Genomic DNA, 27137 nt, shown 5'->3' with positions numbered 1-27137 from the left:
ATTCATCTTCATTCTGAATATGCTTTAGGTAACTTCTGTAACCTCAGAAGCTATTTTCATTTGTTGGTTTATAGAAAAACAGGCTGCATGGGCCCAGCTGCTTTTTTCAGTCTGTAAACAATTCAAACACATTTGCTAGCAGTCTGCATCAAAACTTCTACTGAACCACTCTGCTTAGCTTTGCACAGGTAAAAGGCCCTACAAAAGAGAAAGAGGCAGGAGCCAGAAAGGAAAGGATTTGCAGAAGCTCCAACAGACCAAAATGCATAGAACATTGCAGGCTGTACCAACTGGTAGTTTCACATGTGCAGGCATACAGGCTGGGAAAGAGAAGAAGTGCTTCTATTCATTGCTAACCCCTGAGGAATGGCACAGAGGAAATTCCTTCCAAAACATGTATCCTGTTACTGTAAAGCTTTTCTTTCTAAAAGATCCCTTCTTTAACATGCACTAAAAGAAAAGGAATTTTCTTTACAAGAAGGATCTTCAGGTGTTTCAGCATGTCCAGAGAAAAGCAACAGAGCTGATGAAGGGTTTGGAGCACAAGATCTGTGAGGAGCAGCTGGAGGAGCTGGGATGGTTTATGCTGAGGAAAAGGAGGCTCAGGGAACACCTGATCACTCTCCACAAGTACCTGAAAGGAAGTTGCCTTAAGGTGGGTGTTGGTCTCTTCTCCCAAGTAACAAGTGATAGAAAAAGAGGCAATCACCTCCAGTTGTTCAAGGAGATGTTCAGATTGGATATTAGAAAAAAAATCTTCACTGAAAGGATTATGAACGCTGCAACGGGCTGCCCAGGGAAGTGGTGGCATTACCATCCTTGGAGGTATTTAACAGACATGTAGATCTGGCCCTTAACAAGAAGGTTTAGTGATGGAGTTCTCAGTGCTGGGTTAATGGTTGGACTTGATGATCTTGGATTTATTTACCAACCTAAATGATTCTATCATGTATAGCAACTTTTCTCCTTGAATCCCCTACCTTACAAGGAAATGCTCCTCCTGGATGGAAGGTGTTCACTGGGGCACTGACCTGTGAGCTTTTCCAATCCCTCAGTCACACCCACATCAGCATAGCTCCTACCCCTCCGTGGGTGCTGTAGGAGCACATGACAGGGGATCATGTAAAACACAGGTGGCCTGACCATGTGGGTCCAGCTCTGTCTGAAAGCAGGCTCTGGTGTCCTGGCTTGCCCTTCTCTGTCCGCCTTTTGGCAGTGCCTGCACCTTGTGGCAGCCCACACTGGGAGTACAAAGCAGCAGTTTATCCTTCAGTCCATTGCTGCATGAGGCACCGGGTGACACCGCTCTGGCTGAGGTGTGCTGAGTGCCATGGGGTCCTGGATGCACATCTCTGCCATCAGCCTGCCATCCCTACAGCACCCCGCCAGCCACTATAAACATCAGTACTGCAGCTTTCATTTCAAAAGGGATGTTCCCAGAAATTGGCCCTTATTAATGGCAGTTAAGGTAATTAAGAAATAGTGTATCATTTAAAACAAATATGCCAAATAAAAACTATTAAAATTCTGGTACAGAGGAAGCAAAATACCTCGTTGAAAAATACTAAATTGAGATCTGGCTGCAACATGCTTTTTCCTTAGGCTCATGTCTAGTACTATGTATATGTTTCATTTTACTCACTTTGGTTACTTCTAATGTGTGAACTCATGCAGTTTACAGAAGTTAATGATGCATGTGAAGTATTTCCCAGAGTGAGTAGCTAGATTCCCATCAGGTGGATGCGTAGAAATGAAGGGGACTCTTCGGACTGTTCTAAGAAAAGGCTGAGTCTGGCCATGCATATACAGCAAAAATCAGGTGCCTGCCCAGAAAAATTGTCTTCACTGTTTACTCGGCGCCATTCCTAAAGTAATAACACTTGTCTGTCCTGGTTAATGTTTTCTAGAGGACGTTTTGCTTTCATAATGCTATTCAACTGTATAAATAAGAGAGGGAGCTGCAGAGTAGTCCTGGTGAAGACAGCAGGATCATTGGAAGCTGCTGTAAGTAGTGATTTTTTTGCTTCCTATAAATACTTTACAAGTGTCTTCTCTTGTTGAAGGCAATCAACCCTTTCCTAGGGTTATATCTTATAATGAAATCTGTCCTGTATAATGAGGTTTTTATCATGTCACCTGGACATAAAGGACATAGGGCATCACAATTGAGGCAATGAGTTGCCTACACATTGTCAGGTTACTGGAAAAAGAGAGTAGGACTCTAAAAGCAGAGCAGAGTATCTTGCCAGAAAGCAAGTTGGTCTCTGGAGCCAAGAAATCCTAAAAGGGGAACTTTCCCTTATGTACCTCCTGATAGAAATAGGCCCTGATTCATTAAAAGCCTGGGGATGGGTGTTTTTTTTAATGTATTGGTGCTTCTTTTTGAGTAACTCTGATGATTTTTATACTGAAGGTCTACAAGAAATACCATTGCTTAGGGAATGGTGTATATAGTAGTAGAAGTATCTCTTCTACTTCCCTTTTAGATGAGACATTATTGAGGTAATCATCAGATTACAGGCCCATTGAGAGGGAGGTGGAGAAATTTGCAATTTTCACATGTTTAGAAGATCACAGTGAGGTCAACATTTTTAATGAGCCAGAAACCGGGCTGTGGCCAGGTGTACACTGGAACGTAGAAACTGAGAACCTGGTCTGGTCTGCTGAAGAAAATCCCCTCTATCCTAACCACTGCACTCATTCTTTTTTGTCTACTTTTTTTATTCTCTTGGCCCCAGTGAGCTTCATCCCCTAGAGCGTGCAGTAATTCAGGTTCAAAAGCAAATACTCATGGTGACCTGGTAGAAGAGTGAGAGCTCATATTCACCTGTTTCCAGGTAAAAGGAGGCTTAGAGGTGGGTGATGCCACTTTCTGGGTGAGTTCTTCAATGCTAAGCTGGCTCACAGAAGACAGAAAAAAACACAAAACAGCCCTGTGAACAGTCATATACGTTTCTAAAGGTTAATGTAAACTAGGCTTCCACATTTCTGTTGCAAAAGAAATTATTTTAATGAAATATTCACAGTGGTTAGATTCACTGAACAATCCAATGCCCTTGGCTTGTGTTTGCAATCTCCTCAGGGGAGGAGGTGTCAAAACTCTGAATGACGAGAGAAGTGAATGTCTAGATGATCAGTCTGGAATAGGCCCTGAACCTGTTCGTGTGCATATGTTTAAATATGCAGAGCTTTCTGGCCAACCAGGAAAGCACATGTGAGTTTGTGGTGCTCCTTTGAGTAGGTGGTCCTGGACAGTAGGCTTCTGAGGTCATGTTCTCTCACACAGATATGGCTGGTCAAGTCTTTCTTTTGTGATTTTTTCTGTGCTTGGGTGATTCTTTTTATAAGTCTCTGAGTAGCAGATATTTAGTTCAGCAGACACCACTGGTGGTTGTGGTGCTGTAACTTGATGTGCCCAGTGCCCTCACAGTGCTTTCAGGAAAAAAAAATTCTCAGATTTCCTTCTTCAGAAACAATCAGGAGGGAAGCAGCACCATCTGCTGAGCAACCAGGTTTTCAATTTATGCCTTCATATGTTTTTGAGTAGTGCAAATTTTCATGTTGTCTGAAATAAGATTATCAGTGAGGGCCCCTTATGAGAGTAGTATGGGATGAATATTCATCTCCTGGAATATTACATGGGACTCTAAAGGCAGAAAAAAATATCTTCAAATCATAGAGACAGAAATCAGCCCTAAAATGGACAAAACTGCTATATCCACAAAGTAAGTCCTGTCAGTCAGAAAACTCAGTCCAGCCCACTCACAGGTTTTCTGGTGGAATTGTTCTAAGGTAACTTCAGCTAATCACAGTGTTCTCATTTTCTGTCTGAGTTGCCTGGTAGGAAATAGTGTGTGCTAGGGAAGAGGTAGTACATTCAGCAAATGTTATCACCAAGTCTGCTACAGATAAATTGCTGAGCACACTGTCCTCCAAGTGCTGGCATGCTCTTGTATCATTTTCTGGTTTGATTGAAAGCTCTTTTTTAAAGCAACCTATTCTTGAACACCACAAATAAACTGTCATTGTGTAACATGCACAAAGAAAAGAGGCAGAGGTTAACATGTTTCCTTCCAGGCTATTCAACAAGTCAGACTAGATTTGGAACTAGAAATGAAGTGCTTTTCACTTCTATTGCCATGTTGACAGATAAACTGTTTTGTTTTTTTTTCCTGGAAATTATAGAAGTAAAGGTCTTTAAAAGCTTTCTGAAAACTTAACTCCTTCAGTCTGGGAATTGCCTAAAGGCTTTACAGCACAGGTTCTCAGCCCTTTGCTTTTTAATAAATCATTAGCAACTATGCTCCATAGGAAAATCCATCAATCTTTGAGACTGTATGAGAATCTGCATCTTCTCTTTCCTGCTGAAGGGGTGTCTGTTGTCCATTTGTCAGTGGTTGATCACTTGCTAACCCAGAAGCCGCAGTAACATAAAATGAAATAGTAAGTACCAAATATGAAATAACAATCCCCAATCATATTCTGAAGGTTCAGAGGGTGAAAATGTTATTATAAAAGTTTCAAAACAGAGACTGTTTGACTATGGGTTTCAAAACAGGGACTAATGAAGAGGACCACTTGTATCTTGAATGCTTAAACAACAAAAATAAAAAGACCTCTACAGATCACAGCTGCTAAGTATTTTATAATCGTATGCCTTTAAAACTAACCATTATCAAGGTTTTTGTTAGGTCTGACTCATGAATCTTGACTGGTTGTCATTGGCCAGTACTGAGTAACAGATGGATGATTCAGATTGTATTTAATTATCTGTGAATTCAGAGCTGTAATAAAATGAAATTAATTCCATGAAAGTACATAAATTAACCACAAAATGCGAACATGTTGTAACTACCTAGAGAAAAAATATCCAGATAGGGAAAATTGCCTTCCGAAAACTGTAACTAATATTTTACAGAACCCTTACAGCAAAACCATTCTATATCCTTTGACCATAATTTTGAGGACAAGCCAATTAAAATCACTTTCTGCTTTGCATTCCAAATAAATGGAATTGGCAGTTTGAGGAGTACCTAGAAAAGCCTATCTATCAGGTACTATATTTTGTAATAAATATTAAATGTGATGAGATAGAGAACAGGTGGCAACTTATGTTTAAAATAAAATGTTTTTCTTTTTTGGTATTCATGTTATTCTTGATAAATTATGGCTGCAGCGGAGTAAATAATTCATAGTAAATAATTTATCCACAGGCAGCTTCTGAATCAGCCTGCTGGATATGTGGAAACAGATCAGGCTTAGCTCTGATACTTTTGTTTGGGAGCTGATTTCTCTTCAAAGTCTGAGTGATACATTGGCTCACTGATAGCAGTTCCAAAAACTCAGAACTGGAGCTCTTGTGTTAAGTTACAAGTATCTAGATACATTGAGAATTATTTCAATGTCAAAATTAGAAGAGACCAAAATATAATTTAAAACTACTGTGTACAGTAATTGAAAATGTAGCTACCAAGAACCCAACACTTATATTTCTTACACTTGTTAGTAATGCTGTTATTGCAAATAGACCTGCTTTTTAAAATTACTTATAACAAACATGTAAACGTTTGAATATTTGATTATAGCTTGAAAATGTTTTGTTGTTCTCATGAATCTAACTGTAAGTGGATATTCAACTACTAATACAAATTGCTTCCTCTGATGATATAGAGAAAGCAAGACCATAAGCATGGCACTTTCTAACGAGTCTCTCAAGTTGAGTCATGCCAGAGATGAAAGGTGCAATTGGTGTAATACATCTCTCTGTGCACAGTTTTAGCAAATCTGGCTCATTATCTCCTCAAACCCTGCGCAACTCTTGCACCATTTCTTTGTCCTAGATTCCTCCTCAGAAATGAGGCCTATTGGGACATTCATACCCCCGTTTCCAAGGTCCCTTTTTAAGAGTCTGTACAGTGCAGTGTCAGCCAAGTGTAACACGTTGATAAACACTTCACCCTTTGACCAGTGGAGCAGCTGATAAAAATAAGGCCTTGTTCTTTGTTAATAGCCTTCACTGCTTCTGCTGTGCTGAAAACGAACCCACTTCAATGGTGTCATTGAAGAGACAGCAGAAGTTTTTTCAGGTTGATATTTAAAATATTACTTTATTTCTATTCAGAAAAAAACCCCACCTGTTCCTTAGAGAAGTAGGTGTTTCTATCTGGTTTGCTACTGAAGAACAGCCCCCATTATCTCTCCTTTCTTTAAATAGGACACCTTATCAATCTGACCAAAAGTTTATTTAAAAGATGTCCTGCCTGCCTGTTTGCTTAAATCCTGTTTCTATGTAGCTACTGATTGCTGGTCACTTGCCTGAGTTTCCACTTTGTCCCCTAACTCACAAAACACCCAGACATCTTCTATGATGAACTTTTAAGGAATTATTCAGAGCAGTAGTGTCAAAAGCAGAGTGGTACCACAGTCTTTAGCAATTGGCCAAAAGGTGTTTTCTGATGGGATATGCTCCATTCTCCAGCATCCTGCTGAGGGTGCTGTGTATTCTACTAATCCATGCTGAATTTTGTCTTTGCAGGTATTTTGGGTGGGGGTGGCAGAAAGAGTTGGTGGAGACTTGCCAGGAGGCCTGGGAAAATAAAAAAAAATCTGGCAAGAATTGGAGAACATGGAAACTGAGGACAAAAGAAAGAGATAAGACTTTTTAATTCAGTGGTAATGACAGAATAACTTTTTCTACTTAATTAATTCACTTACCTCAGTAATAAAATCTTCTCCTCTTTTTTTTTTTTTTCTATAGGATTTTTATACAAGAACATGCAGACCACATTCTACCTAAGTTTGCTACTGGCTGGGTTTCACACTGTTGCCCACAGTCAGCTCCTACCCAGTGACCACAATGGACATGATCCAAACGACCCTAAACACCACAGGCATCATGGAGGTGAAGCAATCGCTTGCCTCAGACTTGTGCCAAACAATGCTGATTTTGCATTCCATTTTTTTAGGGAGGTTACACAGGAGACACCTAATAAGAACATTTTCTTCTCTCCTGTGAGCATCTCCTCTGCCTTTGCAATGCTGGCCCTTGGGGCCAAGTCAGCCACACAGTCTCAGATCCTGGAAGGACTCGCCTTCAACCTCACAGAGATTCAGGAGAAAGAGATACATGAAGGCTTCCACAACCTGATCCACATGCTGAACCATCCTGAGGGTGGAGTCCAGCTCAACATGAGGAATGCCATCTTTGTAACAGAGAAGCTGAAACTCCTAAAAAAGTTTTTAGATGATTCCAAAGCTCTGTATCAGCTGGACGCTTTTACAATTGACTTTAACAAACCCACAGAAGCTGAAAAGCAGATCAATGATTATATAGAGAGGAAAACACATGGGAAAATTACTAATTTGGTCAAGGACATGGACCCACAAACTGTAATGATTCTGGCTAGCTTTGTTTTCTTTAAAGGTAAGTCTCCTCTAGTGTTCACATTCTCACTATTCATTCTTATCAACAAATCCAGTGTTGCCCACCTCAACTGAAAACTGGTCTGGGGAAAATTTCAAATGCTCTTTGCTGGGCCAGAAGATCCCCTAATGGCATAGTGGAGGTGGTGGAGATGTAACAGGACTCCTCTCAGCACAGGGAGGCAGCTGGAGGCCACCCAGTCTTGTTTTTCTTTGTGACTGTTCCAGGAGCTCTGCTCCCAGCCACAGCCTTCCATGCAGCCTGAGCTGGTGTTCCTGGGTTTAACCATAACTCCCACTGTCCTGTACCCTTCTGATTTTCAGTGAAGGCACTGAGACATATATGACCTAATGCTTCTTTTTAAATTAAGCATGATTCGATAGCCTGGTTTACTGCATACTGCTTTTTTTTTTCCACCTTTCAGAGTCCTTTATACATGCACACTAACATTTACATCGGGGAGAAGCTAGTGACAAATAGGGGAGAACATTTTAAGGAGCAAAGCAGAAACACTGTGATTTCTGATGTGGGTTAGATGTGCTCTTAAGCCTGGCATAACATCCCTCAGATATGAGATCTTACATTATTTTATCTACAAATTGAGGCTTATGATTAAAGTCAAAAGAAATTAATTCCATTCAGTATATGAGTCAACTGATTATGTTTACAGAAAGGCCACTTAGGTCTGAACAGAAAAGCAGTGGTAGGTACAAAGAACCCCACCTAATTATTTCATTACTGGCATCTGAAACATAAATTGAAGGTAGAATACAATGCACTCCTTTGAACAGGTAAAAGATCCCTGCATTACTGTGATACACATTCTAAAGTGCTATGTTTGAAAATTCTTATTTCAAGAATTTAATCTCCATGTGTTAAATTATTTAACACATGGAAAAATAGGTGAATATTATCTCTAGCTATAAAAAATAGTCTATGATGGGATAGAACGCGGGCTATTCAGTTAAATTCTCCTTCTCTGTATCAGGCAGCTGGGAAAGGCCTTTTAAACCAGAGCATACTGAAGAAAGGGAGTTCTTTGTGGATGCTGAAACGACTGTGAAAGTCCCTATGATGTACCAGATGGGCAGATTTGACTTCTATTTTGATGAGGAGCTGTCGTGCACTGTGGTACGGCTGCATTATAATGGGAGTGCTACTGCATTTCTGGTTCTGCCAGCAAAAGGGAAAATGAAGCGTTTAGAGCAAACTCTGGACAAGGAAACCATCCAGAAATGGTCAGACCATCTCTTCCAGAGGTAATCTTCTGCCAGTCAGCTGCAGCAGCACCTAATTTATAGTATTTTTTCCTTTTTGGGAATGCAAACACTATGAATGTGTCAATTCTGGGAACTGAGTAGGGTATTTTTGGCTTGTTTGCCCTAGTTGCAAAAATCTTGCAGCTGGTTGGCATTTAACTATTGCTTTGTTGACCGCTGAGTGACATGCTGCTCTCCCAACCAGAGCAGAGACCGTCCTATATTCCTCTCTAAGCCTAGACTGGTGTTTCTAAAATACTTCATGGACAGAGAGGAATGGTTGCATTTTAAGCCAAATCTTCTATACTGAGATTTCAGCTAATGTGTTTTTCCTCCCTTATGTCCCTGATACACTGTGACTCAGGCATAAGTCTGAACCTTAAATAAAGCATAAGTTAGACTTTGTAGTAATGCTTACAGACATGGTATGTCCTACACAATCATCTTGCAGCATTCAGTTGTTGCTAGAACGGGCAAGTGATTAATTGTGGATGTCCTGATTTTCTGGCATTTTGTTTTGAAACTATAAATATCTAATGAGTTTCTGTTAGCTTCAACCATTGACACCAACATCAGTTAATGCATTTTACAACCTTGTTTGTCTGGGAGAGAGGAGACCTTAGCAACAGTAGATGAGTAATATCAAGTTAATACATGCTTAATTTACCAAGCTGTGCCCTAATTCACAGCTAATAAGGCTGTGCAGTTCACACCCATATATCTCAGTGCATCATCACAGAAATACCAGCAGAGTTAGTAAAAACATAATGAGTAGCAAACTGAATATGAGCTAATAATGTGATATCTCAAATATCAAAATAAAAATGTGTTATTCTCAGCTGTAATATTAGGAAAACCCTTACCTAAATGAATTTGTGCAGCAAGGTTATTGAGGTTCAATATAGGAATAAATTCTTCATGGGAGAAACTGTAAGAACAAAATGTCAATTTCTGTTCTACTGTTTTGTTGTTGCCAGTGCTGATAGGCTTGGTCCCATCCTCTTCTAGTGGCTGGGCAGTATCAAATGAGGGCTTACAGCACTGCAGTTTGGGTCCTATCTGATTTGCTGTTCAATATTCAACCCAAGCTGTTTCTTGGTAAGGCAGCAAAAGACTTGAGCTACCTAAAGGGTAATCACTGCTGTGGGTTACTTGGACACCCTGAGGATCCCTGGACAAGGCATGAAAAGAAATCCAACAGAAAGCACACTAAGCAGGAGCTGCCTACAAACAGATCACAGTCAAATGCAAACTTGATCGTGGCCAGCCCAGAGGAGGAAGACAATTAGAGCATATGGAATCTGAATGTGCAGGTAGCAGGGAACAGACCTCTCCTGGGGCCATGCCAAATGCCCCATTTATGCCAAAAATACTTATTTGGTTTGAAATGCTGAGATTTGACACACTTCTCCCCAAGCAGACTTTGTCAGGACTTCTCTTCAGCTCTCCACCTTCCTGAGCAACATGGTCTATTCCTCATCTCTGCCTGTAAAGAGGGGCTCTTGTTACTGTTCTACTTAGCAGAGTGCTCTCAGATTTGCTGAAACAAAACAGCAGATAAATACCATTATGATTGATATTATTATGCCTAGGAATGATAGTTCTTGTATCCCCATGAGAAGCACCAGCAACTGAATTAGTGCTCATTGTACATTCAGGGTCCAAACCCCTAGGATTTGACACTCATGGGAATGAAACCATTTTCTCACCATCATTTATATTGGTGAAAAAATCCTTCTCACCACCCTCTATGTTTCTCTTCTACCTAACAGCTTTATGAACCTCTACTTCCCCAGATTTTCTATTTCTGGGAGCTATGAAATAAGTAACACCCTTAGAAAGATGGGAGTTGTGGATGTGTTCACCAACCAGGCAGATCTCTCTGGCATCACTGGCACCCCAGACCTGAAGGTTTCCAAAGTAAGTCTGTGGCTTTTATCCCTTTCTTTCACAAACATGCAGGAAAACCCACCAGGTGGTAGCATCCAGAAACACCAGGAAAATACAGCTCCCAGCTTCCCAGCTCACCTGCAGCTGGGTCACCCAGGCCTCAGCCTACAAGCTTACAAAAGGAGGTTGGGTGGCCAGATTGCTGCATGTCTGTTTTTTCCAAGACTGGTGTTGGCCAAGATTTTTTCTGCAGTATCTGAAACATGAGAGGAGCACCAGCCCCTGATTCAAGGGGAAAGGAAAACCGCTAATGCTCCCAGGCACAGCACAGCCTGTCCTCCTCACCCTGGAGACTCAGTTTTGGAGGTGCAGACAAACAATTACAGGTGGAGCCTCTATCCTTCATCCAATATTTTGGACTTTTTTTAGGAGATTTTCATAGCTCCATCCTAACCCTCATTTAAGCAGCCGTGACTACAACAATACAGCTCTTCTGCCTCTACTCACTTCTCAGGGGATCCCTCAAAGCAGAGCTGCTTTAAAAGAACTCTGATTCATTTTTCAAGAGGCTGTTGACTGCCCAGAATGACTCTATTTTCTTTTTTCCTAGGTTGTTCACAAGGCTTCTCTGGATGTTGATGAGAAAGGTACTGAGGCAGCAGCAGCAACTGCTGCTGAAATAATGCCAATGGCTCTTCCTCCAACCATTGAATTCAGCCATCCCTTCCTCATACTGATTTTTGATAGAGATACAAACAGTACACTCTTCATAGGAAAAATTGTTAACCCGACTATCACTAGCTGAACTGACATATGAATTTTGTTTGCTACTACTAATTAAAGATGTGAAAATGCAATACATGATTTACTTCCATTCCTACCAGCTCAAATATGGTTCTTTGTTAGTAACAGTTTTTGTTTTATGTCATCATCGAAAACTATTGGTATTGACCATGACACTTGCTGAAGAGGAGGGAAGAAATTGTTTTAAATTCAGCTAGAAAAAGAATGCCTTTTTTACCTGAGTGAAAGACAAGGAAAGACCTAAGCTTTGCCAGGATTTGGAAAGAAATGTTTATATTAAAGTGGAAGACTCCCGCTTAATGCGAGGTAGTCAGCAGGTAAAATGATGAGCATTCTTGCAAACAAAGCAGAAGTAGTTTTAATTTACCATAAATTAATCTGAGATGGGAACAGTTGGATAAACAATGCAGGGTCATAGAAACCTGAAGTTTCTAATGGAGAAAGCACTGAGAATGTAAAAAGCTTCCTTCAACATATCAGAAACTTTTTATCATTCTTTGTATCAATCTAGCAGCAATCTGCCTGAGTTTCTTGCAGCTTAAAAGAGAGCAGGAGGATCAAATCTGCCTTGAATCTGAAGATGTTCACCACATATTAGCAGTTTGACAGATTTAGATGGAGTTATTGACTTCTCACACATGTACCCATCAGTGGTGAGAAAGAGGATGTATCTGCATGGGAAGTTGAGGTATTTGGATGGCAATTACACAAGCATACTGACGGCTGAGATTTGTGGAAAACCTATAAGGAGACTCTGGAAAATTAGAGATCTTTTAAATACTTTTGTCCCTTCACAGCCAAAAATGTAAGTAAAGAGCATGCAATAAGCAAATCATCAGACCCAGGTAGGGGTGACGGGTACCTAGGTAGAACATAGGGCAGCTTGAAGGCTGGCTGGGAACCTCCTGCAATGGATTTGCCTTGGCAACTGGTATCAGAAGGAGTACAATTGGCCCTGTTTTCTCTAAAGCTGTGGGGCTTGGGAAGAGATGCAGTTGTGTCATGTCATTGGCAACGATTCTGGGAGCAGTCAAATGGCTTGGGAAGCAAACACAACCTCAGCAAGGTCTTGTGCGCCCTCTGTGAAATTAAGAGCAAGTGTGATTTACGAGCGTGGTGCAAAGCATTGTCTCCCCTACTGCAGTCTAAAGAAAAGTCCCCTTTTTTCTCTGTGTTCCTAGTAAATACCCTCTGTTAACACAATGCTTGATGGTGTTTTTTGACTAAATACAGTCTCAGTATGGATGAATATATCAACAACGCATAGCATCAAAGGCAGGACTCATAGTGACAGAAATGCACATACTTTTCTGGCACAATCTTGCATACTCCTCCATCTGTTTGGGTGGCTTTGTGGCCCAAGAGCCACACAGGAATAATTAACAAGGCCCCAGCCTGACTGCAGGTTTTTCATCCCCCTTAAACACAGGTGCGGGGTGCAGCCTCAGTGGGGTCAGTCTCAGCCATTAACTGCTGTTAAGCAATGGGCATCCAGCAAAGCAACAGTAAAACCTTTACGGGGTAGAGAGCTCAAAGAGGCCAGATCCTTAGTTATGTTTTGAATTCCCTGGAGCTGCAGTTGAAAAATGGAAATAATTTATTTAATAGGGTGATTCTCAGTATACATCAAGAAGTGTGGAAGAAACAGAGGCCACAGATGAATTAAATATTGCTTGCTCACTTGTAAATCACTTTGCAGTGGATGAAGACAAACACAGAAATGCAGCATAGGAGGAGGAAAGTTGTCCCCATGTAGTTCTGGGAGAGATTTAAAGATGAAGAGAATTTCTTACATAAGCTTTGGAGGCTGTTAATCCTTATTCTTGGAAGGAGATTCCTTCCTTTCCTACCCTCAGTGCCTTGTTGCTCTCATAGATGTGCCCCCTTCTCACGCAGGATGCTGGAATTCTGCTTTCCTCTCATATTCCAGGGAGAAGAGCACACAGGGCAGTAGGAGGGAGGCACGGGAGCAGCCGTGCTGTGAAGAACTCGCGCTCCACAGTTCGTGCTGCTCCCCTCGGAGCATCTCTGACACGCCCTGCTCCGTCCGTGTGTGCAACACGTGTTGGGGAGCTGCAGGGACGGTGAGGAGCAGCCATGGGAGCACGGAGTGATGCTGAGCAGGGATGACTGCCCTTCCCGCAGGGCATTTCCTGCCACTCCAGATCCAGGAGCCGTTTGCTAGACTTGCTTCATCAGGCAATAGCTCCTGCTGTATCGACATCATGCTGTGATTTTCCACTGCAGGATTTGCCAGAGACAGTGTTAAGAAGAGGCAGGCACCACACGTAGCACAAAAGAGCAGCAGACAGCTTGCTCCCTGCCTACATCCATGCTGCGCTGCGCTGCTTGCTACGCGGCCCCTTCTCATCTCTCCCCCGTCCGCCAAGTCCTACTCTCTTAATCCTGCCCTCGTCGCTTCAAGCAACAGATCAGGTTTTCCTGACTGCATATTCACTCTCCTCATTTCCTCTCCGGACCGGCTCTTGCTCACAGCCTCCCACTCTCCCTCCCGCAGACGAACATTTTGTCCCTCCCACTCGCTGGCACCGCTCCTTCATGCAGGAGGGGATTGCTGCCGGCTCTGCCAGCAGGTCCTCCTCTCTCCTTCCCAAAAAATGGAGGGCAGGCACAAACAGGGTTCTCTGCCTTCCAAAAAACGTCCCCACAGCACTTACAGCACAGTGAGGAAGGCTGAGCAGAAGGGCAGGGCTCCAGGTCACTAGGCTATTGCCATTTGCTGTGATGGGCAAGGTGGGAATGTAGATGAGCCAGAGACACATCTCAGGGAATGACCAGGTTCATTAGCCATTGAAACAGCTGACACAGCTACGGAGTGTCAGGATGGAACTCACAGCTGTGCTTGTGGCGATCCCAGGTTTGGGTGCTTGTCTCTTGGCCAGGTGCCAGTCCTGTTTCACTGACTGCACCTTGGCGATGCCACTGGCACTAGCCTCCAAGGGCTCCGAATACCCCATCCCAAGACTGCAGCAGCCTCCTGGGCTCACACACTTTATTGAATCAGATGTTCAGGGTTTTGCTCTTTTCTCACCATCTCTAAGGCTCTACCTGGAGGAAGGGAACCAAAAAGTCCCCTCGCTTCCCACCCCACGCCCTTCAGCCTCCCTACAGAGAGCAGTCAAGGAAAAACTCCCTATTTTCTCTTCAGGCAGGTGTGATCTGATAGCTCTTGCTCAGCAGGAGGAAAGACACAGGACAATAAAACCGCTAACTTTGCAAATACAGCAGTGTGGTCGTTGCTTGTAATGCAGTGGCCCGCTTTTTGTTAAAGCAATAGCACAGACCTTGGTTCTCTGTGCTTGCCAGGCTCTGCTTGGACCCACCCAGGCTGGCCTAGGGTTTTGTTTTAGCTACTTTGTTTGTAACAGTAACTATCCAGCAGTTGGTTTCTATAACCAAATTTGTTTAAATTTTTTCTTTAGCTTTGTATGATTGTATACATGAAGGTCGGATGATAGCAGGAGACTGGCGAGTACAAGCAGAGAATGATACTGGACACTTCAGAGCTAAAATCACCTGGCCAGTGCTCAGTCACTGGTCATCAAAGCATTACACACCTGGGAGCTGGGTGAAAGCAGTTTGGGGCATAACTAGTAACTACGAGAACAGAGGTTCAGTGCACAATGTATGTGACACACAGCACTGGTACTGTGTCCAAGTGTGCTGTGGACCTGTGAAACACTGGAAAAGATCAAGGGGAAAAACACCTGAGCAAATGTGTAGCAGTGACCCCCAAGCAGATCCCAGAAACACAGAGGTTACATCTGACCCTTGTACTCCTCCTGGCAAGGATGGATCCCTTTCCTTAGGCTGATGGTAGAGGAAGAACTGATGTTTCAGAAAGAAAACATGCCCCCAAAACTCCCCTTTGTAGTCAGTCAGTGAGCTCTGCCAAGTGCTTCAAACCTTGTGGATCAGTGTTGGACAAAAGGCAAAAGCTGGAGCAACAGGGGGAAGAGGAATCAGAGGCAAGGAGCCAGCCCTGTGTGGCAGTCACAGTTCCCCCCAAGGACCCTCCCACCAAACCTGCTGCTGTGTGTTGAGCCACAGGACATTGAGCTCTTGCCCACAGCTGGGCAGCAAGACCATGAGGAATGCTGGCAAAGGGCCACATCACACAGGGACGAGGGGACAGCCCCAGGCAGGAGCTGGGATCTACAGCCCAAGGACCTTCTGGGTGATGTCCTGGGGCTAGCAGGCACTAACACTCCTCTGTTGAGGAGGTCTGTCCCACACACAGAATTTCACACTGCTTTCTTTATTAATCCAGAAGCCAAAGAAAGCAGTACAACTCGCATCAGGACTCCCTTTTCTGTGCCTCTTTTGCCTCTTTTTCTTATCTGTTACAGTGATACTCTGTTATTCAGTCACTAGATGTTTGGCAACTTGACCAAAAGCACCTTCCCCCCGCCGCCCCCCCCCCCCCCCCCCCCCAGATAGCTGCAAGAAATAAGATGTCATCATTATTTATTCTGTTTTATCTTCAGGAGCTGAGCCAGTCAGCTACAGATTAGTGGAAGGCATCAGCATGCCCCTTCTCACTGACAAAGGAAAGCACCTCACTGAGAAGAGATGAAATCACAGCTAAAAACTCTAGTAGGTTGCTTTCTTGATGGTTACACGGAAAAACTATTTTAAATCTTCTCAGCTGCAAATGACTGTCAATCCTGTGACAGCGACACAGAGGCTGCTGTGGCAAAACTTCTGTGTGCTCATTCATGTGTCAGAGTTCCCAGCCTCTGACCAGAACTGATGCTGCAACATCCGGTGCTGTTGGTGTTGGGGCACTGAAAACAGCCAGCATTTTTAAGGACACCTTGTTGCAGGCCACACGTGAATGTGGTTGTGCAGGTAGGAAACAGGCATGAGAGTCTGGTTTTCTTTGTCATCCCTCCCTAGGCTATCTGGGTATAATTTGAAGCACTTATATTCCAGCTTGATCTAGTTCTATCCATTATTTTATATCCCTGGGTTGGCTATATTAATTTACACAGAGAAGCTATTTGCCTGGTAAATGGTGCAGCAGAGAGATTATCAGACAACCTGCTGTGTTGAAATAGCTGACTTCAAAGCATGGGAAATAACTGTTTAATCAATTTAACATGTTTGGCCACAGGTAAAAGTCTAGCATGACTTAATAATTGTATAACAATTTAAACTTTAACAGAAGCTTGGGAGATTCATTTTATTTCTTGGGGAATTTAATTTTAAATATTGTCAAAATGTATCCTGAGTCCCTTATACAGTCATGGGGAAAAGACACAATACTGGAGTGGCTCTGCAGTGGAAATGAGCTCAGCCTGTCATGCTGGCCAGTGGGGGTGATGCCATCCCATGGAGCCCAGTGTCATCAGCCAAGAAAACCTGTCTGACTCAGCAGTCTTCCCAAACAGGCAGATTTTGTGTCCATGTTTCTTTGTCAAGTTTGTGTCTTTTTGTCACAGAAGAAAAAATTCCTAGTGATTCCAGACTTTAGTAAAATATAAATGCAAAGTTCAAGGGTATGTTTAAGCTAGTGGCTGCAAAAAAGCTCACCCAATTTAGTTAGCACAGGAGGTAATCTCACTCTGCTTCTGCCCATGGCCACCAGAATGTGACCGAAGTGCATCAGGAAAGATGAGTCTCACAGCTCATGCAGCTGGGGAAGTGAACAAAACCACACATCAAGATTGCACTAAATCTGGATATTTTTGAGATTACTGGGAGACTGTGATGACAGTTCTTTATAATACATATTTCTCCCCAGCTCAAATGCATCACTGTTGAGATGAGAAAAGCAACAGTGCAGTTTAGGACTCTGCTCCCTCCTGGCTGTTTCCCCACACCACTGAGCAGTGCTGGCACTGCTTGACATTCCAGCTGGGCTCCCTAGGTGGGCTGTGCTCCAGCAAGGCATGCTGTCTTCTCAGATTCCTTCCCAAGACCTGCTCTCAGGGTGACTGCAGTTTGCCACCTTTCCTAAGCAAACCCTGGCTAATGGACAAAGAAACACAGTCCAGGTCCTCCCAGCTCTGCATTTGTTTGGTTAAGTTCTGGCACTGGGGCTCAGAGTCCTATTTCTTTCTAGCAGATGTACCCACACACAGATACACTTTCACCCACCGACACACACTGATCTTTACTGTATGGTTTGGGGACATCAAAGTGTTAACCACTGTTAGCATAATTAAACCAAATTACTCTAGAGGAGATGGCAGCTAAGGCACTCTCAGCACACTGAGGAGGTCCTATGAGAAAATGCTTTGCTAGCTCATACCTTTGTTTTCTGCTCTCTCAGGGCAAATTTAAGATAACGCTCGTGTTTGCTTTGCAGTGAGCATGCTGACTTTGCATTGTTCTTCCACCCAGACTCGCTATTGCTTGATTTTAAACTAGGAGATAAAACTCTGGGCAAAGACTCCATTGCACAGCTCATTTTTCTTTTCAGCAGAACGGAAAAAAGATGAGGCATTTGCATTTCATGTGTGCTTAGGACAAAATTTCTAGCCTGGCTTCAACTTTTGCTTTTGCAACATCATCTGTTAGAGCTTGTTTGCTTGCAGCCTTTCAGTGTCATGCTGTGGACTGGCCTCAGCAGCTGAATCTATCACACCTACTTAAACTAGACACACTGCTACCAATATAAAATGCAGCATGTCCACAAGTAATTACTGAAATGGTCCTTGCCAGAGCAAGGGCAGTTAAACCCACAGCCTGCTCAGTGGAGTAATGGAGTTATGTCATTATACCACTGTCTCATACAGAAACTGTTTATGCCCCTTCCCTTGAGCACCATGAGCTGCACTCCTCAGGCACATCTGTATTGGTGTAATGCAGGGAGTCTCCCACTGGCTCAGCTCTCAGAGAGAACTCAAAACACAATGGCAGGTCTGGGCTTGCCAAGAATAAGAGCTGCTGTAAGTCAGCTAAGTATGGGAGTCACACAGCCAGAGGGACAACAGACCTAATCCTGTGGTGTTGGCTAGCAGTGGAAGCTGTGAGTTTTACAAGGCTTCATATGTTGAATTTTGGTCAAAAAGGCAGAAAGAGTTAAATCAATTTCCCAAAATTATATTCAGTGATGTGCTGAATCATTCCATCTTCCATTACACTAGACGCACATAAACCCAAGGTTCTGCTATGATTTAAAGGACTGGTTTGAAATAATACAGTACTAGATGGAAAATTTTCTGAATGACATAAGAAATCTTTTTTTATTTGTCATCTGCTGAAGAGTTTAAGCTCACCCAAGTCACTCATGCTAGAACAAAAGTTCACACAAGGATTTAGGATAGTAACACCTTCCCATCACAGTTCCACTGCATTATTTCCTCAGGTAAACAGCCCTACTTCAGTTAAAATTTACTGATATAACAATAAAACATCCACACAGAAAGCACTGGCAGTTTTCCTCCCCTTACTATTGGAACAGTCTGTATCTTATATGTTTCCTTTTCATATGAAGAACATCAGTTCTCTATTTTTGGTCTGTTTTGTGCTGCTGATCTGCTGCAGCCCATCCTGTTACACATTACCTGGGAGGAGTCATTTGATTTGGTACACAACAGCAGGAGTCTGAGCATCTGAGCATATTGTCACATGTGATCCACGTTACTCGTACACAAGTCTAAGGAGGAGTTGAGACAGGATGTCTGCAGCAAGGATGTTTGCCAGAGTACAACCTACAGGAGTATAGGCAGGGTGGATTATCGTTGGGTCTGACCTCTCACAAAGCATCAAAGTAGGTGCAATGACTATGTTCTTCCTTTAGAATTGGAGCATCTTTGTGTCCAAGCTTAGATCTTCCAACGCCTACTGCGGCTACGTTGTGCCTAAGCTGTAAGATAACTACAGTCAAGCAAAAGACACAGGTTTGGGTGGCAAGTGTATGAACCATGATGCTAAAAAATCTGTTCTCTTACAGTCTCTTGATAGAGTCCTCAATTCTTTGCTATTATTGCACTGTGTGTTCACAAGAGCACTTGTTTGCTTTTTGGTCAGAGAGAGCAAAGTCTTGTTAAATATAGCCACTTGCTCAATAAAATGTAGCTGAAATACCATATTCACCCTACGCTTATCTTCTACTGAACAGAAATGTTGGCTGACAAGAAGTCTGACCACAGGACTGGCTGTCCTTTAGAAGCACAGTGACGGGAACTTGAAGGCACCACTGCTCCCTGAAGAAGAATGGGTGGTGGCTTGTAATTTAAACCTCCTGTCAATGCAAATTCTACCATGCTCATTACAATGCCAAAAAGAAAAATGAATACCTCCATCAAAAGCAAATTATATGATGCAGAAATCTTGCATTCATTCTATAATCACATGCTGACCAAGGTTACTATCATTTACTATAGAGCGACTTCAGTGGGATCCAAAAATTGTTTCATTATATAGGGAGCAAAATAGGTGCTTTCAATCAAAAATGCCTAAGAAGGAACAAGTGAAGATGCTAGATGAGGCCTTCTGGGAGGTAAGAAGGATGACTTGGATGCAATCAGTCATTTATTCTGATCTGGCCACAGCCCCAGGAAGTGTCTGAAGTAAGACTGCTCCCACACTGGAGATACCACTCTCTTTAAAGGAATATATAATATATGGTGTATTATAGGCTTTTAAATGCTTCAGTTTGGCACAAAATCCTGACTGTAGGAGGCTAGGAATCTTTCCAAGAAAAGGCATATAGAACAGTGCTGTTATTGTAGTTATGACTGTAGCAGCTGAATCACCACCGGGGTCCTGACAGTGAAGGTGCTTTGAGCTGACCCATGGTCCACATCCTCTGGGAGCACAACTTTCTACTCCAAGTGACCCAGAGAGTTCACTGAGAGGCTGCATTGTCCATGCCAGCCACGTGAGAAGGTGCTGTTACTAGCCAAGGAACAGACCTCGAGTGGCCAGTTATGTTTCATGTATTGATGGAATCTTGGGCCAGGTTTTGAGTGCCTTCAAGGTTACTTTTCTGAGCTCTGTTTGATCAGGTCTCAGCTTTCTGCAGCCCTGACTGTCATCCTTTTCTTCTCTCTACCTTCTAGCTGTCCTATCACCCTATAGGAATGGATACTTATATAAAAACTGTTAATCATGAACATATCTCACTACTCTTTGTTATCCTGGAATTGAATATTAAGTTTTTATCTACCTCTGACACATTGATAGGATTAATTTACCAGCATAAAAAAAAAGCATCCAAAAGCAAACAGATTTGCATTTTTTTGGTACATACAAAGAGTTATCTGGGCTACAGAATCAGTGAAACCTGGTTTTCACAGCTTCTCTAGTGTGGATAATCTGATGTCTGGCACAGATGAACTCAGCAATTACTCCCACAGTACATGCTGTCAAAGTGTCTGCCCTAGATCAGGTCATTCAGCATCATGAATTTGGCATGTGTCAGACTGACCCTCATCACTTTGTCACAGTGGACACAAAAAAAAGTATATTATCAAAATATATAAAGTGCAATTGAGAGAAGGCAAGAGAGAATGAGATAAATGAAATATAACCTAAATCTCAGAAAACACAAGTTGAAAATTTACTGACTCAAAGTTGAAACCAGAAAATATCAGGAACAGGGAAGACAAGTTCTGCAGTGGCCTAAAAAGAAACCTCTCAAAAGAGCCTTACACATAGCACCTGGTTTCCATCAGGACTGAAAGCAGTTCATGCATTTGCACAATTTGCCAATTTTTTTTTCCAATACTAATTATGTTCTCACTAGCAATGTATGTGCATCCTTAAGAAGTTCCATTTCAAAGACGAGTAAGGTTGCTAAGTGACATTAACCTAAATCAAGGAAGTGAAAAATTAACACCTCACATCTGGCACTGCCCACATATTAAATGCAATATTCTTATGAAATATAAAGAAAGCCACATTTGAGTACTTATGCAGCTTATAGACAGAGGTTGCTGTCCACTTAATTCTTTCACTGTCTAAATAATTTTCCTTATGTGAAAGAAACAAATGGAATTGTAGGTACTGTAGATACGGTCTTCAAAACATAGATACATAGATAGCAACACAGACACGGTCTTAAAAATCCTCAGGAAGGGCCTGGTGACAAACCAGCATGTAGAAATGTGTAGAACCAGAGAGGCATAGACATGTCTCATGGAAGAACAGGTAGTGTAAAGTGCTGGAGCAGCTTTAACAAAGACACAGAGTCCTGTATGAAAAGTAATTCCTGCTTAAGTACTCCATGAGAGCACAGCCAGGTAGATAAAAACTTTCTTGAGGAAGAAGTGTTGCTTTTGAATATCCAATTCATGCATCCTCCAACAGGAAGAACTTGCTCAGTGCCAGTTCTGCAGCAGGTTACTGCATAGATATTTCTGTTGCAATGGAAAAAACCCTAAGGAACACAAGTACCCAACCCCACAATGCAAAGCTCTCTGCCAGCTACTCTGGACAATGCAGGTAGCATTAACTTGCACTCATTTGGTACTTAATAACCTCAGCACATTTCACAAGTGCGAGAGGGCACCTTTCGCATGTCTGCTACAGAGGCCAAAGTGCAGAGATTTCATTACATCAGGTAATTGCTTCAGGCTAGACAGTCAAACACTGCAAGTCCCAGGAACTTAGACTGATTATCTTCAGCAGTAAGGAGATGCATGTGCAGTACATGTAAATAAGGAATTTGTCTAAGAAGTAGTGGGGAAATGGATCATATTTCAAGTTCAGGTCAGCAGAAGTTACTGATTGTAAAATTTTCTGCCATTCTGAAGGTGCAAAAAAAAAGGGTTTTTTTCCCTTTAGACATACCAATCTCTTACATACTTTGTAATTTCTGCCTTTTGAGTTGATTTTTTTCCAGGAATTTAAAATAGACATGCACTTCCATTTCACATCTACTGGAGAAATTTTGAGATGCCTTCCCTGGAGAAAAGAAATATCTACCAGTGCCATTTTTTAACGTTTCTGTCTCCTGCCTGTTCAAGTCCTGTCTCATGACACAAACTTAGTAAAGCAGAGAGAAGGGCAGCTGTCCAAACACACAAAATTATCCTTCTTCCCGTGTGAGTACTAAAGGTTGTGATGACACCTGCTGGCTCCATGGGGACTCGGCAAACACCAGCCAGACCCTTCTAGAGCGCTTCAGTACTTGCAATTTAAAAATGGAGGATAAATAAATAATTGTGAATTAAAATTTGTTATTGCTGCAAGTCAGAAAATCATAGGAAAAAAGGCTATGAACTTTAAAAGGTAATTTACTCCATCCCCTGGAAAAAAACAGGGTTTGTGCTACTTCTGTCTTACATGATGGATGATTGCTTTTCCTCTTAGTGAAAATTGGTAGTACTTCTCTGGACACAGTGTTATAGTCTTTCATCATTTTTGCATTTCCTATAAAACATTCCACAGAAAGATGTGTTATTAACAGGCAATTATACTTTCATTTGTGTGTTCAAGGACAGTTAGCACTTGACTGTGAATTTGAAAGCATATTGTAGGTATTTCAGCCCTATTTATGAGGTACCACAGCTTTACTGCTTTGTCCACCTTGTACAGTAGTACATCTGTGGATCCCACATCCCACCCCAGGTGACATACAGGAATAGGTACCTTCCAAAGAGGCTTTCCACTACAGGAATCCTGGCACATGACCAGTGGCATAGCTGTACAAAAGGGGACAAACTTATAAACAGTGTAGCCCTGGAGACACAGTTTTATCCAGATTATTTCAATTATACTGTGCATTCTTGGAGTGGGAGAGGCAGGAGTCACCTTGATGAACAGCTTGTTGACAAACTGTGTTCAAGAGACTGTATAAAGAGCTGTTTTATAACTGTTGGATCATGTTAGTGTATGTGTTATGAGTAATTTCACAGTGAGACTTCAGAAGAATTACAGATCTCTGCAGATCATCCCCTGCACTATTCCTGGTACTTTGTTTAGTCTAAGAAACATGGAGGAGGTTAGATCACGTTCAGCCTAAATATTTTCCTGAATTGACACTTTTTACTTTCTCATCAGTGTCCAGTATGGTCAGTATTTCTGACTGATTCCACCTAGAACCCTGAAGACAGTTGTAAATACCCTGTTTCTGCCCTTGAGAGACCAAATTCGTAGCCACTAGCTGGGGACAGAAATTTTCAGTGCCTTGAGTGAAATGTGTCTGTTTAGATACTACCTTGTTTGAGCAAGGCAAGGAACTCAGTTCCAGAAAATCTCTCACTGGGAAGCTGGTACAGCTCAATTAATTAAACCACAGGTGTCCTTCCTGGAACCTGCTCTCAGTAGTGCAATCATGCCCACCATATCTCATAGCCCACTTTGAATCTCAGCTGTGGTTGAGTTACCAGCTGCTAAAATGGGTCATGGCATGTGGAACAGAGGCATTACTTAGGCAAGCACTATTGCTGTTCCAAGGAGATCATAACTGGGAGGAATCATAGTCAGCACAGGGAACCTAAGCCCCCAAACCCCAAATATTAGGATGACTGGCTTCTTCATGGTCACAGAAGGTTTCCTGAAACTGACTGAGGAAATTAAGTAATAGAAAAAGCAGGCACTGAAATAGAGGTTTGTCAGCCCCACAAGAACTGCAAAAGGAATAATTCTGTCTTAATAACAGAAACTCTCTATTTGGAACAAGCAGCTGAATCTGCCTCTGCAGTACCTACCCCCAGGTACTCAAGAGTTACAGAGTTTTGTCAAACAGATTGGTGGGAACCTGGACTACATCATCACTGCCAAGTTTTTCATAGTTGTATATGCATCCAGAAACAGTTGTCTATTAGAGAACAGTCAGTCTTTGGCTCAACTGCTGCCCAGCCTCAGCACTGGCACAAGCTCCCAGCAGAGACACGACTGGGCAGCAGCACACCTGTATTGGCCTTGCTTGTTCTGGTTTCAGAGGTGGTTTTGTCCTAAACTGTGGAAAAATGCAATTCTGCCAGAGTCATACACTGGCAATCCTCTCCCAGTAAATCACTCAGTGAACACGTATAGTTTGACAGAGTGTTACCCATATGTTGTGTGGAGTTTAACTGCTCAGAAAGCTCTGTTGAATCCAAAGGGCAACTGACAATATAAATAGGAGTTTGTGGGAGGAATACGTTACTCCTGATAGTGTATGGTGGATATGCTCAGCAAGGTGTTACCTGGCATAAAAAACTAGCAAGGGCTTTGTGGGTAACTAGAGAGGAAGACAATTCTCTCACATCTCTGTACACAGACAATATATCTCATAACAGCCTTTTTCCTCTGGGTAAAACAGGGTTTATATGGACTTTGTGGTCCAGCAAAGGTTTAGCCTAGATATTCAAAGACTTCAAGTTTTCTTCAAACCCCTCCTTTCAGTACCATCTTAATCTTTTCAATATAAAACATCAATATTGAGTGTCTTAACTCAGCTTCCAGCAGTGACCACATAACTCAGTGGAGTTGTGCATCTTCAGCAAGGATGAAGAGGCTTGTTTGCTACTGTCATCACAAATAACTGCTGATTTTGCTGAGCACAAAAGCTGGGCTCTGTGTCCATCAGGTTTTCCTTGTATTTCCTTTTGGGCCACAACCACAGTACCACAGGCTCCAAAGACACACAGATTCAGAGGCAGACCACAGTAGTGCAGCTTTGTTCAACCACATCAGATGCAAATTTCTTCCATGCGATGAGAAGACATTTGAATTTCAAATCCAACTGAATTAACCACAAATATATATAGACTAGGAAGTAGGAAAAAAAAAAGCCCAGTCACATGGATAGAGAACAGAAGTTCTGAGCTTTTCATGCTTAAGGACTAGACTGCCTGATATTAGAGCAGGGCCTTCAGTTTGTAACCCCATCTTATTTTCCCATATTCTTTAATACAGTGTCTACACTGGGGGGCTATTATGACTGGGGTTGCTTCTAAAAGGAAGAATATTTCCAATTAATTTAAACCAACAAGAATTTAAGAAGCTAGAGCCTGTGACTCCTTGAACTTCTTAAGAGCATAAACCCCACAACTCTCTTCCAGTATGGTGTCCTTACAACACAGATACAAATCTGGTTAGACAATGGAAGACAGACATTCTGTTCTGAAGCCCTTCCTAATCAAATCTTGCATTTTGTAAGTAAACAATCTTCTAGAAGCAATACTCATCAGCAACAAACAAATTTTTTAAATTGAGTCCTGGATGCCCTAATTCTTTATGGGCTTTCAAAAATGTCCAACATATTCACTTAGACTGCATATAATGTTTATTTTTTTCAGTTCAGTGGTAAATTAGAGACTAGTACCCTTATCTCACATTTTAAAGCCAAATTATTTTTCTTTTACAATCCAAATCAAAATTAAATGTTCTATTTCATTTGGGAGTGTTTTTGAAAATAATTTAGGAACAAAAGGGGAAGATATGGAATTCCATGTTTATGTTTTATCTTGAATTAGGCCAGTGATCAAAATAGTGAAGAGTTTAGACCATCCCATGCTACAGAAATTGTTGAATGAACTGTCTTAAAGAATGTGCCTTGCTCAACTAATAAGGCTCAAGACCCAAAGCCAGCCTTCAAATATGTTCACGCAACTGAAAATTCAAAAAATTTATTAATGCCTCCCATAGCTCTGTATAACTTTTGCAGGAATATCAGCTTGGCCCACTTTGTATTTTATGGGAGAAACATCCCTCAGTGGTTATCAGGCGGTTGATGTTGGCAGACTGATACAAATACCCGGCAGCTCTCCAAAGAGGGAGTGAAGCCCTGGCCTCTCCTCTCAAAGAGTGGCCAAACTGCAGGGCAAGGGAGATGGCAACACCCCTACAAATGTTCTGTACCTTCTCCCTCCCTCTGTCCCTCCCTCCTTCCCTTGTGCTCCCCCTGGCTTGGTGAATATTGACATATTCTTGTAGGCAAGGCGATTATTTAAGCAGGATTGGATACATCTTCCACCATGGAGTAGCTCAGAGCCTGCCTGAAAAATAATTCTCATGGGCTATTGGATGTGGGGTGCCACGTCTTCACAGGGTGCTGAAGGCCTAAATGCAAAGAATTTATTGTTCTCTTGTTTCTCATGAAAGACATAATGTATTTACTGGAATATAACCCTCTCTTATTTACTGGAATATAACCCTCCCTCATTATGCCATTTATAGGAAACACATATTCAGTGTTTATAAAGCAGTTAATTTATAACAGACAAAACCAGATTATCAGTCTCTGGAAAAGCAAATATTTGTTCAAAAACTTCTAAATGGGACAGACATCTTCATCTCATATTTAAACATAACCGATTGAGAAAAGTAACAGAAGAGCTACCTAAACAGGTAAGATAAGATTTATATGAAGCATATAGATTGTAAAGGAAAAAATATTATATTTTAAATACATAATGCAATTTTATATCATTATCAATGATTCTCTAGATGTGATGTTTTAAATGGTTGTAGACTTTAATCAACTTCTAATAGATTTCTCTCTCGCTCTAATGCCTTCAGAAGAAAAAGGCATTTGCACAAGAAGCTTCTTTCTTTGATATTGCCAGAAATAAATAATTCTTAAAATGGAAATAATGTTCACTTTGCTCTAACACACATTTATTAATGAACTGACTGCTCTATAAATAAAGTGAGTTTTCTAAAATTAGCAATAAGCTTCTCTCAGGTCTAAAAATACAAGTTTATAATGTACATAAACATAAATTCTACTTTATTGTTCCCAGAACCGTTTTTTCCAGTTCATGCTCTATTTCTACCTAGTAACGGTGAATGATACAGTTGCTGTAATGTCAACTTTAAATGTTTGCAATCTCAGATTTGCAGTGATTATTTAG

The 27137-nt window shown here is 41.8% G+C and overlaps 1 protein-coding gene across 2 annotated transcripts; it reads left to right on the top strand.

Annotated features, from left to right (window-relative positions):
• The first annotated feature begins 6774 nt into the window (after nt 1-6774).
• LOC134045265 (alpha-1-antiproteinase 2-like) lies at nt 6775-11377 on the top strand. Of its 2 annotated transcripts, none has more exons than XM_062494953.1 (4): nt 6775-7423; nt 8412-8682; nt 10455-10602; nt 11183-11377. In XM_062494953.1, exons 1-4 carry the CDS (start codon nt 6775-6777, stop codon nt 11375-11377), a joined length of 1263 nt encoding a protein of 420 aa, XP_062350937.1. The 2 variants fall into 2 exon arrangements, with proteins under 2 accessions (XP_062350937.1, XP_062350936.1); XM_062494952.1 differs by having other exon boundaries at nt 6775-7427; nt 8416-8682.
• The last annotated feature ends 15760 nt before the right edge of the window (nt 11378-27137 follow it).

Source organism: Cinclus cinclus, chromosome 6, assembly GCF_963662255.1.
Source record: "Cinclus cinclus chromosome 6, bCinCin1.1, whole genome shotgun sequence".
Lineage (NCBI taxonomy): Eukaryota > Metazoa > Chordata > Aves > Passeriformes > Cinclidae > Cinclus > Cinclus cinclus.
The sequence above is the reverse complement of the archived record's forward strand: the minus strand, read 5'-3'. Positions and strand labels throughout refer to the sequence as shown.

Bases quoted from the DNA above. Each gene is read 5' to 3' on its own strand.
- LOC134045265 (XM_062494953.1), top strand. From the start codon at position 6,775: ATGCAGACCACATTCTACCTAAGTTTGCTACTGGCTGGGTTTCACACT. The intron at 7,424-8,411 runs GTAAGTCTCCTC...TCTCTGTATCAG, and splicing joins TAGCTTTGTTTTCTTTAAAG to GCAGCTGGGAAAGGCCTTTT. The intron at 8,683-10,454 runs GTAATCTTCTGC...TCTACCTAACAG, and splicing joins TCAGACCATCTCTTCCAGAG to CTTTATGAACCTCTACTTCC.